This window comes from Ovis canadensis, chromosome 1 (assembly GCF_042477335.2).
Source record: "Ovis canadensis isolate MfBH-ARS-UI-01 breed Bighorn chromosome 1, ARS-UI_OviCan_v2, whole genome shotgun sequence".
Classification (NCBI taxonomy): domain Eukaryota; kingdom Metazoa; phylum Chordata; class Mammalia; order Artiodactyla; family Bovidae; genus Ovis; species Ovis canadensis.
Genome location: NC_091245.1, coordinates 91,714,120 through 91,729,375, shown reverse-complemented (window position 1 = coordinate 91,729,375; position 15,256 = coordinate 91,714,120). Strand labels below are relative to the sequence as shown.

General features: G+C 37.3%; 2 protein-coding genes and 1 long non-coding RNA gene across 21 annotated transcripts in view; 2 read left to right on the top strand and 1 right to left on the bottom strand.

Annotated features, from left to right (window-relative positions):
• RSBN1 (round spermatid basic protein 1) overlaps window positions 1–12,538 on the top strand; it is a 43,607-nt gene extending 31,069 nt beyond the window's left edge. For both annotated transcript variants that reach the window (XM_069601076.1, XM_069601070.1), the window contains 3 exons: window positions 5,858–6,025; window positions 7,245–7,353; window positions 7,928–12,538. In XM_069601076.1, coding sequence (XP_069457177.1) covers window positions 5,858–6,025; window positions 7,245–7,353; window positions 7,928–8,398 — 748 coding nt within the window. In that variant the 3' untranslated portion in view covers window positions 8,399–12,538. The remainder of the gene's footprint in view (window positions 1–5,857; window positions 6,026–7,244; window positions 7,354–7,927) is intronic.
• Window positions 17–14,769, bottom strand: LOC138446467 (uncharacterized). Of its 2 annotated transcripts, none has more exons than XR_011259342.1 (3): window positions 14,439–14,769; window positions 5,893–6,088; window positions 17–1,091 (listed from the first exon to the last, which is right to left on the bottom strand). It is a non-coding gene; the product is annotated as an uncharacterized lncRNA (long non-coding RNA). The 2 variants fall into 2 exon arrangements; XR_011259341.1 differs by having other exon boundaries at window positions 14,435–14,608.
• The window catches only part of PHTF1 (putative homeodomain transcription factor 1), an 87,128-nt gene continuing 86,475 nt past the window's right edge, over window positions 14,604–15,256 (top strand). For 11 of the 17 annotated variants that reach the window (XR_011259253.1, XR_011259246.1, XR_011259245.1 and 8 more), the window contains exon 1: window positions 14,627–15,150. The gene's annotated coding sequence lies outside the window, so the exon portion shown is untranslated. Of the gene's footprint in view, window positions 15,151–15,256 lie in introns of all 17 variants that reach the window. The other 6 variants (XR_011259265.1, XM_069601152.1, XM_069601146.1 and 3 more) reach the window with 3 other exon arrangements.

Sequence of the window (15,256 nt, the reverse complement as noted above, 5' to 3'; positions counted from 1 at the left end):
AGTTTCGGACTGTGAGTTTTAAATCATTTTAACTAGGCTCAAAGACACTTTATTAGTCAAAATAGAAACCCTTACAGTCAGCAACAGCTGTACAGCCACCTACAATGTACACCAACCAACGAGAAATATGTTTGTTTATTTCTGTAGCATAAAAGTCCATGCTTTGGGATCAGCAAACACTTGGAAAGCATTTTCTGCCTCATGCTGGTTGTGGAAGCATTTTCCCTGCAAAAAGTTGTCAGGATGCTTGAAGAAGTGGTAGTTGGTTGGCAAGAGGTCAGGTAAATATGGCAGATGAGGCAAAACTTCGATAGCCTAATTCATTCAATTTTTGAAGTGTTGGTTGTGAGATGGGCAGTCAGGCATTGTCGTAGAGAAGAATTGGGCCCTTTCTGTTGACCAATGCCAGCTGCTTGCATTGCAGTTTTCCGTGCATCTCATCGATTTGCTGAGCATACTTTCCAGAAGTAATGATTTCGCTAGGATTCAAAAAGCTGTAGTGGATCAGACCGACAGCAGACCACCAAACAATGACCATCACCTTTTTTTGGTGCAAGTTTGGCTTTGGGAAGTGAATGGAGCTGCTTCTCAGTCCAACAGTGAGCTGGTTGTCACCAGTTGTGTAAAATCCGCTTTTCATCACACATCACAGTCCAATCAAGACATGGTTCATTGTTATGTAGAATAAGAGAAGATGACACTTCAAAAAGGACACTATTTTTGATATGCAGTTAACTCATGAGGCATCCACTTAGTGGGCTTTTTCATCTTTCCAACTTGCTTCAAATGCCAAACAACCATAGAATGGTCGAGGTTGAGTTCTTCGGCAACTTCTTGTGCGAGGATCAGCTCTGATGATTCTTTCAGTTGGTTGCTATCACCTTGGAATGGCCGGTCACAGTGCTTCTCATCTTCAAGGCTCTCATCTTTGCAAAAACCCCTTGAACCACCACTGCACTGTATGTTCGTTTGTAGTTCCTGGGCCACCTGTGTTGTTGCTGTTGCGAGTTGTCTCCGCTGCTTTACGACTCTTTGAACTCGAATAAGAAAATTGCTCAAGTGTGCTTTTTGTCTAACATCATTTCTATAGCCTAAAATAAATACAAAGTAAACAGTAAGCAATAAGTCATTAGCAAAACATAAAGCAAGAAATGTACATTAAAATCGTGTATAACATAATCACATTATTTAGGAATGTATTCCAATATTAAATGGCAAATTTCAACAATGAAAACTGCAATTTCTTTTGCATCAACCTAATGCAAATCAGCCATCTCCCCCACTAAAGCCAATTACTAAACATGTATGGTACATCATTGTGGCTGGCTAGTGGGTTGACTGGCTGGTTGGTTGATAGGTAGGTAGGTAGGTAGATATTTTTTGTGTATATATGCATGTTTATTTTCTTAGTAGAAATTGCTAAAGGCTCAAAGTATATACACATTTCTAAATGACTTCCAGAAATGTACCAATTTATATTTCCACCCACATAGTAAGATAGTACCCTTTCCCCTGAACCCTCCACTAACATTCTCTTTTTTCATCTGATTAGATAAAAATGTTATTTTAATTTGCCTTTTTTGAGGGGTTTGAATTTCTTCTTCTGTGATTCCCTTTTAATTTTCCTTACTTATATTTCCATTGAGATGTTCTTTTCTGTTTAGTCACAAAGTTTTATTCATATGTTGTCAGATATATCTTTTCCTCTGAGATCTCTTTCTTAGTGGCAAATTTAGAAAGGCCTTCTCTCATTTAGTGTTACAAAATACTCACATTTTCTCCTAGTTACATATGTGATTTCAGTAATATGTATCTAACCTGGTGTTGATTTCAGTATAGAGGGAGAGATTCTGTTTAACATTCTTTTCAAGTAATTAGACAGTTGAACCCACATTGTTTATTTAACAATTTATTATTTTTCCACTAATCTGAGGTACTATCAAATTTAATTTCTGTTGGGATTAAATATTCTTAAGAGAGGCATCAAAAGCAGTTTGAATTAGAGTGAATAAATCAGAACTTAACAGTAATGTCATCTTTCTGTGTTATTGAGAATGTCCTGTTGCTGAAAATGATGAAATCAATGCAGAAGCTGTTTAGTTATCAAGGGCATTGCAAATGAAGATGATTTTAAATTTATGAACTGTAGAGTTAAAGAAATATATGCACAGGGTTTTAAAACATCAAACAGTATGGGGGGGGGTTATAATTAAAACAAAATCCTGGCTACCTTTTCCTCCAGATGTAAACACCTTTTTTTCACCAGAGGCAAAAATGTTGTCTGTTTTTAATGCCTGTTTTTGTTTTAAGGCTTTGGCAGGAAATTTGTCAATTTCATGGTATACTGGGTAGGGATTCCTTCCTTTTGGGATTTTCCAGATAGTTAAATGACTCTTACTCTAGCCTTTCCCCGCTCCTTGTACTTTTTGTCAAGTGTGCTTATACATTGGTGAGGTTAATTCATATTCTGTTTTAAAACTGTAATTAGACTCTATATGCTTTGTCAAGAGGAGTATTCTAAAATTTGAAAGTCAGTAAATGGCATTTAAAATAATATGGGTAGTAAGTTTACTGGAGGCTAAAATTTGTATTCTAAGGTTCAAGTGGTTTGTTGTCACTCAAAGGAATAATAAACAAAGGATCTTTCTTTTCTGTATTTCACCTAGATACTGAAAATCATGCCACATTTTAGTTTGGTTCATATTTGGATCTTGCTGGTTATTTTTGAATTGTTTGGTTTTTCTTGTTTCTGATGGCCTTTTTGAGGGGATACTATACACTTTTGACCATATTTCTGATATCTTTTATTCTTTCTGTTGTTTAAGATTGGGCTTCCCTGGTAGCTCAGACGGTAAAGAATCTGCTTGCAAAGCAGGAGACCTGTAATCCCTGGATTGGGAAGATCCCCTGGAGAAGGGAATGGCAGCCCACTCCAGTATTCTTGCCTGGAGAATTTCATGAACAGCAGAGCCTGGTGGGGCTTCAGTCCAAGGGAGTCACAAAGACTTTTTTCTAAAATCACACCAACTTTCTGCATGGCTTTGGCTACTGCTTCTTTTTGGCTTTTTTTAAATATAGGTTCTTTGAGGGAGAATGTTGTTAGTTACATTGCATTCTTTGCTTTTATCATACCCTCAGGAATCCAGAATGTCAACCATACTGTCTGGTCTAACATCACTTTTCACCTGGAAATCTTGTGGAGCTCTGTGTTTTCTTTACCTCAGTGTGAAGAGCTTATTTCACAGTTATCTACCTAGTAGTTCCCATTTAATGCTTTTCTACCTAAACTTATGGTTGTCTTCTTCCTGGGTTTATTTTTCTGCTTGATCACATATTCATTATATTCTAAGAAAGGGAAGATATTGAGTGATCATAATGTCTGAAAATTTCTTTTTCTGTTCTTAAATATGATCTGTAGTTTAGCTGGAGTCTAGAAGACGTATTTTCCTTAGGACTTTTTAACATTGCCCCACTGTCTTCTGGTATCTAATATTGTTTATGAGAAGTCTTAATGCCAGTGTCGTCATTGTTCTTTCGTAAGTAACCTATTTTCTTTTCCTCTCCTGGGAGCTTAGTTTCACAATGACACATCTTTGCTTGGGTTTTTAATTCCTATTCTTACATTTTAATCCTTTTTGTTGTTTGGTGGGGTCCTTAAACTTAAAATTCATGTCTTTTTTGATTTCTGGAAATTTTTCTTGCTTAGTTGCTTCAGTAATCTCTTCATTTCTCTATTATTTCTTTCTATTGTTGCTTGTAACCAAAACCATTGGTTTTGGAAACTGCTGTTGGTTGAATAATAGATCTCTCAGTTTGATTATCTTCATATTTCTTATTATCTTTCTGCTTTCGATTTTGGGACATTTACTTGACTTTAATTGTCTTCTGAAAAATTTCTTAAAATTTCTTAAATTTCAGTGTTGTTTATTTTGGTGTTTTTCAGGCTGCTCTAGACTGTCTTCACATATCTGGTGATTCTTGGTTGACTTGTTTCTATTTAGAAATAAAGCATTGGGGTTACTGGGCATTCTTTTTGTATTTCAGTAAGGCTTGTCAATAGGTAGGTTTCACTTTAGAGTTAACTGGCATAGAAGTGGACGTTAAAGGATATGTCCAAATGCCAGAGGATTACGTGAGTTAATATAGTAAGTTCAGTGTGTTTAGAGAAGAACATGCAGGATTTTTTGGCTGAAAGTTTATCAGAATGGTTTCGGTTACAAGCAACAAAATTGATTCAAACTGGTTCATAAAATAAAATGTCTTATATTTGAGGAAGTTGAGAGAGGTTGATCTAGGCAGTATATAGTCAGTGGTGCAGTGTTGTCATCAAGGAACAAGGTCTTTCCCTTTTCTCTCCTCTGTCATTCTCTCTGCCTAGGCTTTGTATTTACAGTGGCTTCCGTTACAGTTGCTGCTGAATAGTGATAGCGGTTCTAGGTATACATCTGGATCTGATTACATCTAAAAAAAGAAAAGAGTGTTTTCTTTTACTACTTTCTTAGGAGCCAGGGAGCTGCTTCCCAAAAGTCTTAGCAGATTTCTTCTCATATTGCTAGCCAGAATCGGTTTGTGCTTATTCCTGTATCATTCACTGGCAAGAGGAATGAGCTTAACATAGTTTGCCAGAACTCATGAGGATCCATCTCTGAAACTTGTGAATGAGGGTAGGGACAGAGAGACCTAATAAAAAGTAGAGTTCTTTCAAAGAAATTAAGGTGAGAGATAAATGCTGGTGGGTTACCTACATTGCCCTCTGTATGAGTTTAAATACCTGACCAAATTTCTGCTACTGGAGTGACAGGTGACAGGTTTATGTGCAGAATTTCACTTTATTTGCTCTTTTTTCAACTGTACTTCCTTTCTGTCCATTATCCTTATTTTACTAACCTTTTTAGCTGCCATTCCCTTCTTGTTTAGTCTAGGCCTGTGGCTTTCTTAGCTCAGTTTCATTAGTCGAAAAACACTTTTAATCATTTTTCATCTTCCAGAAATGTGTTGATGGTGTTCATTTACTGATTTATTTTCTTTGTTGCTTCGCATTCATTCCTTTACTGTCACCCTTAGATTATTATATTTAGAAGGTTTTTAGCACACAAAAAACTCCCATGTATTCAATAGCAACAGTTACCAATTTATAGTCAGTTCTGTTTCATCTATAATCCCATCCACTCCTCCACTTCTGTTCCCCACCCTTACTACATTAGCTTGAAGTCTTTTACTTCCATTTTCATGTGGAAGGAGATGTAGATGCTCAGGTTGCCATCTTCAGTTAAGTCTAGTAGAATGCTTTGAGACTTAAAAATGACTCCAGGTATAGGAAACATACAGCCTTGAATTCTGAATCAAATTTTCTGTTACTAGGCAACTAGCCTTTTAGTAATTTCTTATTTCATATTAGAGTATAGCCAATTAAAAATGTTGTGATTATTTCCGGTGGACAGCAAAGTGACTCAGCTATACATACACATGTATCCATTGTCCCCTAAACTCCTCTTTTATCCAGCTTGCTCCATAACGTTGAGCAGAGACTATCCATTTTAAATAGAGCAGTATATACATATTAAAGAGCTATATATATTTGTCTATTTATTTATAGTGTTTGTATATTCAAACACTGCATTTGTGCCAGATCAAGATAACAGCCGTCATATTATCATGACATGATGACTGAGAAAAGGAGGTCACCCCATTCAGCATTACATTATGGCATGTCAGATGTTGATGATCGAAATCGCTGAACCTTCTCAGCCCTCATTTAAGATTTGGTATTTTAGTAGACTGTTTTCTCTTACTGCTGTTAATTTTTTATGTTGCTGCTTTCTTCTTCCTCGTTATTTTGAAACCAAATTGACTACAGATCAATGAATGAAATTAAAAATCTCCAGTACCTACCTCGGACCAGTGAACCCCGGGAAGTCCTCTTTGAAGATAGGACAAGAGCTCATGCTGATCATGTAGGTCAGGGGTTTGACTGGCAGAGTACGGCTGCTGTTGGGGTTTTGAAAGCTGTACAGTTTGGTGAATGGTAAGTTAATGGAACTCAATTCCAAGATTGAGTCCACATTTTCTCAAGGCAGCATTAACCAATCTGAAAAGTTGGGAACAGTTTTGATTGTGGTAAAATACACATAACAAAATTAAAATGAAAATCTTAACAATTTTTAAGTATAGTAATGTTAAGTATATTCACATTGTTGTAAAACAAATCTCTAGAACTTTTTCATCTTGCAGAACTGTAACTCTATACCTCTTATTCAATAACTCCCCTTTCTCCTCTCCCCCAGTTCCTGGCGAACATCACTCTATGAATTTGACCACTTTAAATACGTCATATAAATGGAATCAAACAGTTGTTGTCTTTTTGTGATTGACTTATTTCAGTTAGCATTGTATCCTCAAGGTTCATCCATATGGTACCGTGTGTCATAATTTCCTTCCTTTTAAAGGCTGAATAGTACTTCATTATATGTATATGCTATGTTTTGTTTGTCCATTTGTCTGTCAGTGGACACTTGAGTCGTATCCACCTTTTGGCTGTTATGAGCAAACATCTTTTCATGCCCGTGCTTTCATTCTTTTGGGTATATACCCGGAAGTGGAATTGCTAGATCATATAGTAATTCTATTTTTAATTTTGGGAGCAACTGCTATACTAGCTTTCTTACAGGTTGCACCCTTTTACACTCAGTTAGGGCCTGGTTTTAACAAGGCTCAGAACATATTTAAAAGCTGTATTTTACTTTGTTTTTCATATTTATGCCTTTAGGGTCTTCAATATTATTGTAGAGTTTGGTTTGATCTTTAGAATTAGAGTTCAGTCACAGATTGACAGTAATATTTTAAGTTAAAGATTATTTTTTTTCCTACTCTATACTTTGAAAACTGGAATGTGTGGTATTTGTGTCTGAGATGTATTCTGTCCATTTCTTTTTGTCAAGATGATGACGTCCAGTGGCATGGAGATGGTGAGGCAAAGTGGTTAGATGATTTAGTCATTAATGTTTAAGTTTTATTAACTAATTTTAATTTTTTAAAAATTAAAACAACTAATTCTAATTTTTTAAAAATCACTTCATTGGTGTTTTATTTTAAGTTGATGAAAGAAACAAATGTATACTTTGTCCTTAGGTGTTATGCATCTATTTCTTTGCTAGTGTAGCAGTTCCAGGAACAAGAAGATTTAAATTGTCATCATTTTCCATTATGAAATGCTTGTTTCTAAAACTTAATTTTGTCAATATTAGGAGTGACCAACCTCGCATAACCAAAGATGTGATTTGTTTTCATGCTGAGGATTTTACTGATGTTGTACAGAGACTTCAGTTAGACCTTCATGAACCTCCAGTTTCCCAGGTAAGAACTTTTGCTTTTCCTTTGCTCCTTGAGTGAGATCTTGGAAATTAAGTATCTCTACTTATTTAATTTTGCATTTTGTCTTTTAGTTGGATACATGGTATAGTGAATTTCATTTTAAAAGCTGTTTGTGGAGGATGTTGAAAATCATTAAAATAGAGCTTCCCAAGCAGAATGTTTAGGGTCTCCCTTCAGTTGTTGGGATGCCAGGTGGGCCTGAGGTGGTCAGTTTGGGCCATGAGCAGTCCCAGCTGTTAACCAAATTGCACTGTGTGCCCTCACCTACAAAAGGCTGGAAGACAGTGAAAGAAACAGATAATGTTGCTCTGGCATGGGGCAAAGAATATTGATATTTAGTTGCATTTTGAATTATTTAATGATTCTGTAGGCCAGTCCTAATTTTAACCTGTACTTTATTACTAGAAAAGTAATAACATATGAGGAAAAGTGTATCTCAGGAATTGTAGGAAATTATATATTGTATAGTATTGTTTGGCTTTAATTTGAACCTACTGTTTTCCTGTGCTGATTATTTGACTTAATAAATCTCATGAAACTTTTTTCCTTTTTTCAGTGTGTGCAGTGGGTGGATGAAGCAAAACTAAACCAAATGAGGCGGGAAGGCATTCGTTATGCTCGAATTCAACTGTGTGACAATGATATCTACTTCATCCCTAGAAATGTCATTCATCAGTTCAAAACAGTGTCAGCAGTGTGCAGCTTAGCCTGGCATATAAGGCTTAAACAGTACCACCCTGTTGTGGATGCCTCTCAAAACACAGAAGGCAGTTCTAATGTGGACTGTGATTTAACTGGAAAGCAAGAATTAGAAGTTGACTCCCAATGTGTGAGGATAAAATCTGAATCTGAGGAAACATGCACAGAGACTCAGCTTTTGACAACTGCTTCATCGTCCTTCCCACCTTCATCTGAACTTAATCTACAGCAAGATCAGATGACTCCTATTCCAGTTTTAAAGGTGGAAAGTAGACTGGACTCTGACCAGCAACACAGTCTACAGGAACACTCAAGCACTCCTGTGTGATATGTACATATTCAAACACATTTTTTAACTTTTTTAAATTTTGATGTGAAGTTATAGTTTTATAACTGGCTTAAGTTAAGTTTTATTGGAGAAATCTTGCCTATAATTCTATAAAGAGAAATGACATTCCACAAATGTCAAGCATATCTTTTTTACACAGATTATGCAAAGTTAAGAGTTGTATCTTATCCCGTTAGTACAGTATGTAATAGTGGGTCTGCTGCTACTTTCTGTTTTAAGGTGTGAGGTAATAGTTCAATCTCTTCTTCAAATCAAAATGAGAATTCTCTGGAATAACAGATTCTTATTTGGTAAATTAATTCACTTCCTTTAATTTTATCTTGACTTGTCTCTTGCCGTTTTTGCTGTTTTTTTATGATAGAAGATCAGATTTATGGTTTAGTACTTGTGCTCTTATGGCACAGATCCAGTTTCTACAGTAAAAATGGCATAGGTTGCAGGAAAGAGGTCCTGCATCTTATACATGGGCAAGCCATTTATTTAGTTTCAACCATAAAGAGCAGGTAGTTTCTAAGGAATTCAGTGGCTCTCTGATTTCTCAACAAGAGAAAGCACAGCACTTTCTGATCCAAACTGTTTTGTTTTTTTTTTTTGTATCTGTTATTTAAAGCCCAGTGGATATTTCAATTAAAAATATCTAAAGATGAATAGTCCTTGGTCATTCATTCTCCATGGTTCATTAATCTCTTCTAGAATACTTGGTAACTATGGAAGATATTTTGGGTAAAAGAGATAATGTTGACATGATACTCTATATTGTTCTGCTTCCTAGCATCCTCACATTTTGTGTGGACACTTTTGCTTCCTAAACTGATCATGAGTATCAAACTTATAGAATGATATCTATCTTTCAGATGAGGCTGCCATATTTTGTGCATGAAACTTAGGAAAAACTATTTTTGTCACCTAGCATCAACCTCTTCATGATAAAGATCTGTTGACTTCACAGTTTCAACTGGTGAATACCTGGGTTTATTTATTATTGCTCTGTGTTGCTACTGTCTAATAAAGAATATGGCACTAGACTTCATCCTAGAGTTTCAGGTAGCCTAATCCTTATTAGTGCCTGGGTATTTAACAATTTTTTTTCCGAACAGGCACAATTCATATAGCTAGTATAGTCTTAACTTTCTGTTATTTTAGAATGTTAATGTGATACACATTTCACTTTCTCTTAGTTAATAATATGATAGGCCTTTTGCTTATTAAAGGAAGAGTACTCCCCACACCTAAGACCAGATTCTTGTATCTACCTGGTTATAGTGCAATTTGGAGATTTTTTTTTTTTCCTGGAGAGTGAGATTTGGAATATTTGCATTAACATAGGCAAAAAAAGATGCTGCTTTATTATGTCTGTCACCATGAAAACATAGCTGCATCTTTTGAAATACAAATATGAATTTTCTCTAAAATATTCTGAAATAGGTTAAATCTTATATAAATATTACTTTGTGCAATATTGTTGTGTAGTTAAATGCATATTAGCAAAGTATAGAGGTCACTGTGTAAACCGATAGAAAAGTAACCATCAGCAAATACTGCAGTGATTAGTTAGAATCTGTATTATTCCTTATATATATGTATATGTATGTATTCTCTGTTACAAAGGATGAAGACAAATAGAGAAACATTTCAGTGTAAACCATTTATGAATTGGAAGTGATATTGGTTTTAGTTATCTTTGTAAATAAGGTAATTAGAATGGTATGAAGAGTAATGTGATTATTGCAGGGGTGTTTCAAAATCCTGGGTATAAATTTTAGGGTAAATTCTAGTTTATCAAGACTAGTTTTTAAGGGACCTGCCTTTGAGGGTGTTTTTTGTTATTTTAGGGGGAGGGGGTGAATCACTAAGTACGTGGGTTTGGGTTATTTCTTGTTTTTGTTTTTCTGTCCAGAAGAATTTCATAGAGCTTTACCAGGCTGTGCAAAGTAAAATTCTTCTCAGGCAACATTTGCTTTTCAAAATAATCATGAAGAACAAGGTTGTTAAAGCGAAAACTTTTAATTTTTTTGTCTTCCAAGATCCGATTTCCCCATCTCCCACTTGCCATCCAGCAGATGCCATCTGTCATCTAAGCTGGTCATTGCTAATAAACAAGGAGACTGTCTCCTGACAGCCAGCACTGTGTATAATCACTCAGGAACCAGCGGATCTGCAAAGACCTACAATCAAAAACAAATCCCCATTTTCTTTTTATAAAACATTCTACCCTCAACTCCAATATAACATATTGAAAACAGTATGAAGATGTTTAAAATCATGTACTAATAAATTCATTGTATGTTAGAACTGCAATAGAACCGAGAGAGAAACATTTAGCTAGTAATGTATCTGGAAACTGAATGTCCTATGTGAGTATTAGATTTTAATAGCATGCTTTAAAGACTGATGAATATAAAAGCGCAAGTTTTGAGTTTGTTACTGCTTTAAAGCTGTATCCTAGTTTAGCGATACAAATGATAGCAACTTTTCTAAAATCATTAAATTATTTGGTTTGGTGGAGTGAGGCATGGAACAATCTGGCGTCTTCTGATTTGTAAAGTAGTGATGGCAGTGAAGTTGTAACTGAAGTTTAAGCTGATCTTCCTTTTTGGTATATTATCCGTTGTGCCAACTCTTTTGAGATTACTTGCAGAATGTGGCTATAAGTTTTAGTATTTTGTGGAGCAGAGGGATATTTTTTAAATGTTCTTATGAAAAAGGATCCAGTAAATAAGTATTCCTAACTTAGTAATTAGAATATTTTATGGTATTCACTAATCAGGAGAAAAGTCTTCCCCTTGCCTCAGAAGTCATACTGTAATTACCAGGATGTACTTGGAGTAGGATTATGATTCAAAGAAGTAGCCCAAATTCATAAAGCAATAATAATAATAACTACAGATCTGCTTTCCCCTCCAAAGTTTTAACTCTTTACAAATGAATTCCTCGGCTTAATTGTACTTTTAATTTGCTAATTTAATACTTAGGATTTGTTTCACTGGTACTTTATTATTAATACTTCAAATTAAAGACATTTGGAAGGTCCCCTTTCCCCTTAGAGCCAGCTGGAATAACGACTAACTAATATGAAAAGCTCTTGTAGGGGGAAAAAGGAGCTTATCAAATAAAATTATTTACTAAACCTTAGGAAAAATGTTTTGCATCAGTCTTAATAGGCAAAAAATTCATGCTTAGTGACTGGAGAGATTTTTGCTTATAGCTTTTCCCTCTATAAATACTATCTAGAATGAAAGCTAATTTAGGAACAAGACTAACATTCAAAAAACCCTTAGTGCATATATTTTTAATTATTATTAGCTCATTATTAGATCATTTATTTTCATCTGTATTTGCCATTAAAATTTATTTGCATTTATATCTTTAGAATAACTGAGTTTGTGTCTGTTTCATCATTGCTACAAGTTTTATAAAAAGAACCTTTCACTAGTACATGCCAGAGGTTCATATTTCTGCTAAGTATTATTTTTTTAAAAAACAGATTGTCGCTGTATTTATTGGTCATGCAGTAAGTAGAGGAAATGTACAAGACAGATGTTTTTCTTTAGCACATGGACCTATCCTCATCCTGAAAGTTTGTTGCTTTAAAAGCAAGTATCTCTCCATAAATATTATGGCCTTCCATTTTCTTCATACATCTTTTAGGATTCACTTGTGCATGTAGTTGAGACCAATGTCTCTTAATATAGCACTTTTCAATTCTCTCTAAAAAACTTATGTACTACTATCACGTTGTAAATTTTCATGTAATAGTGTTTTCTGTGACTAAACTCCATTTTGATTGGCAGCTAAGACTTTTTTTTTCCTGTGGCTTTAATTTATCTAAGAGGTCTTTGCATATAGATGAAATGTATAATTTGCCTGGCGGACTATTTGCGTTTTGTGGCCTTAGTTTGTTTATTGACATTAATGAGTGTTTTAAAAAGGTTTTTAATGAATAGTCTTAAATCTAAATTTGTGTGAATAATAATCCTTTTAACACAGTGCTTTTTTGTAGCTGTCTAAGTGTGTTAAATTGTTAAGCTATTTCTTTGTAAAATAGGACAATGGAATGCATAGTTTTTTTTTTTTCCTGTAAAGTATTTTTTTAATAAACAAAGTCTGATTTGTCCTTTACTGATGTTTCATGACAAAATGAATAGCACATATGAATTCTAGCTACCTGGAACCTGTTTTTAAAGTATTTATCCCTCTCTCTGTTTTCTATTATTTTGTACTATTTTAGAAAATCTTGACTCCTTAAGGAAAAGGTTATAGATGCCAGGGTAAAATTTCATCCATATTAAGAGGCAGTTAGTTTGTGGGGAAGAAGGAAAACTATGCTTGGCATTGTGGCAGTTAACCCTCTTACCGCAAAAATTGTTTCGTATCTGAGAGAGCAGTCTTAAAGTTTTGATCTGGAGATGTTGATATTTTTGAAAGTACATGCATGCAGTGTTAATGAACATGCTCTTATAGACGTTTCAGATGTCATTGCTGTATTAAGTGACATAACTCAGTGGTTTTTTTTCTCATCAGTTCTTATTTGTGTGAACTTCTCAATTAAGGTACCTTTCCTAAGCACTGATAGCTCTCGCTTATGATTAGGAAAGGAAAAGGAGAGGAACTGATGTTTTTTGAGTAACTGTTGAGGAGAAGGGGACGACAGAGGATGAGATGGTTGGATGGCATCACGGACTAAATGGACATGGGTTTGGGTGGACTCCAGGAGTTGGTGATGGACAGGCCTGGAGTGCTGTGGTTCATGGGGTTGCAAAGAGTCGGACGACTGAGCGACTGAACTGAACATTTAATCCTCACAGCCTTGAATAGGAAGGTAACAACACAATCTCCATAATACAGGTGATAAAACAGGCTGTTAGACCGAATAAATTACCTGAAGTTAAATAGTGGGAGCAGACATTTGAATGCAGTTGTGGGCTCAAAGCCCATGCTTTGTTCAGTAAGAGCCTTAGGGAGCATTGTAACTTTGTACATGGGGCTCCTGAAAGATTTGCTACTTAAACTAGTTTTCCCTGATTGCAGTTCTTCCAGGAACTCCCCCTAAAGCCTCTTTGTGTGCTAATAAACTAAAATGCTTAATTAGTGTAACTTACCTCTTAAAGCAAATATTTAGATATACAAAAAAAAGACTTTTTGATTAGTCATTCTTCCCTTGCTTTTCTTTAATCAGCCATTCCTCTTGAAACCCAACAGAACTTTTAGCTGTAAGTACGGGAAAAGGTGTCAAGAAGAAAACGCAGAAAGGAAACCACTGCCAATGTGTGGAATATAGAAATAAGATGGGTAAAATGATTTTAAATTATTCTGTGGGAGTTACTTTTATCTTGGTCGATTTTCCTCATCGGTGAAACAGGGATAGTAACTTCCATTTATGTCTATTTGCATTTACGTTTACAACTGCCCATCTAAGGCTTTCTGGACTGTTCTCATTATCTCATTAGCTTTAAACGGACCCAAATGGTACCATTGCTGGCCAAGCAAGGACACTGCTTCAATTGAGGTTAGAATCACCGTTAGAGGTCAGTGTTCCATTAATGGCCAAAAAAAAAAAAAAAAAGGTAAAGGAGAGGAAAGCTGCTTGCTTAAAACCTTAACCCATTCTTACACATTCATTTGAGGTCGCAACCATTCCTTTCTCCTGACCTGTGTCAGCCTGCTTGAACAAACAGTTCCCCTCGCAACCTGCCCCGATCCTCCTTTATTTACCCTTGAGCACCCAGAAAGCTGAAGTCCCAGAGCGGTTGAGAGGCGGGAGAGATTTAATAAGCCGCAGCTTGCCAGGTTTTTCGTTCCAGAGCAGCGTAAATTCACGAAAACATTTGTTCTTTTAGCAAAGGTTGAGAAAGTTTCGGCCAGGCTCGTGCCAGACCCTAGTTTCTGATGTCATGGAGCCCCCAGCCCACTGAGGAAGGCCGACAGTAAATAATGAAGCACAAAGAAATATAAAACATAAGGAAAGACGAGTGTTGCAAAGAAACGAACAGGGACTATTGAAATATCTGGACCGACCTACTTTAGACGGATGGCTGGGAAGTCATTTCTGAAGAAGTGACCTGAAGGGTGATCTGAGGGAGCTGCTCAGGGCCTATACCGCCGCGGGGTAGCTCCCCAGCTCCTAGGTCCCGAGCCTGGCGGAGGCTCGGCGGGAAGGACCCGGGCCGGGGGCGGAGCCAACTTCACTGCAAACCCCGGAAAGCGGAAGCTGCAGCCCGGCTGCACCGTGGTCTGCGGAGCTGCTGCTTCCCGGGTCTGGGTCGGCTGAGTCACGGCCCGGCCCGGCCCGGCCCGGCCCGGCCTAGCGAGGACGCGTGCCCGCCGCCCCGAAGCAGCTGCCACCCAGACCTTGGGACCTCTGCACTTGACTTTTCCGGCCGGGCACAAAACCTTCGGCCGTTGCCGTAGCGACTGGCAGTCTAGCGAATACCCCCTTCACTTTTTATCGTCCTCCTTTCTCAGTCCATTGTTTGGTTATTTTAGGGTCAGTCCGATGACCCTATAGGTCGGGCTTGGAGGGCGCCGGCTCTCTGGTGGCAGACTGCCCTCGTCTGGGCGCTGGGCAGCCGGCGGCCTCCGCGGTCTCCATGGTAACGGCCCGGCCGGCGTCTCTGCCTCGGGGGGAAGATGCGGCCTGCCGGGTCCGCCGCCTCGCCCCCGGCCTCACGGGAGGACCGGGGCCACTGAGAAGGCAGGTCCCGGCCGCCGGACGGCGGGGCGTTGGTCGCCAGGTGAGTGCAGGACCTTGGAGAGAGGAGTAGGTAGGGTGCGGGTCAACTACAGCGACCTCCCCTCCTCTCCTGCCTTCCTGCATCCCTAAACACACCCGCACAAAAT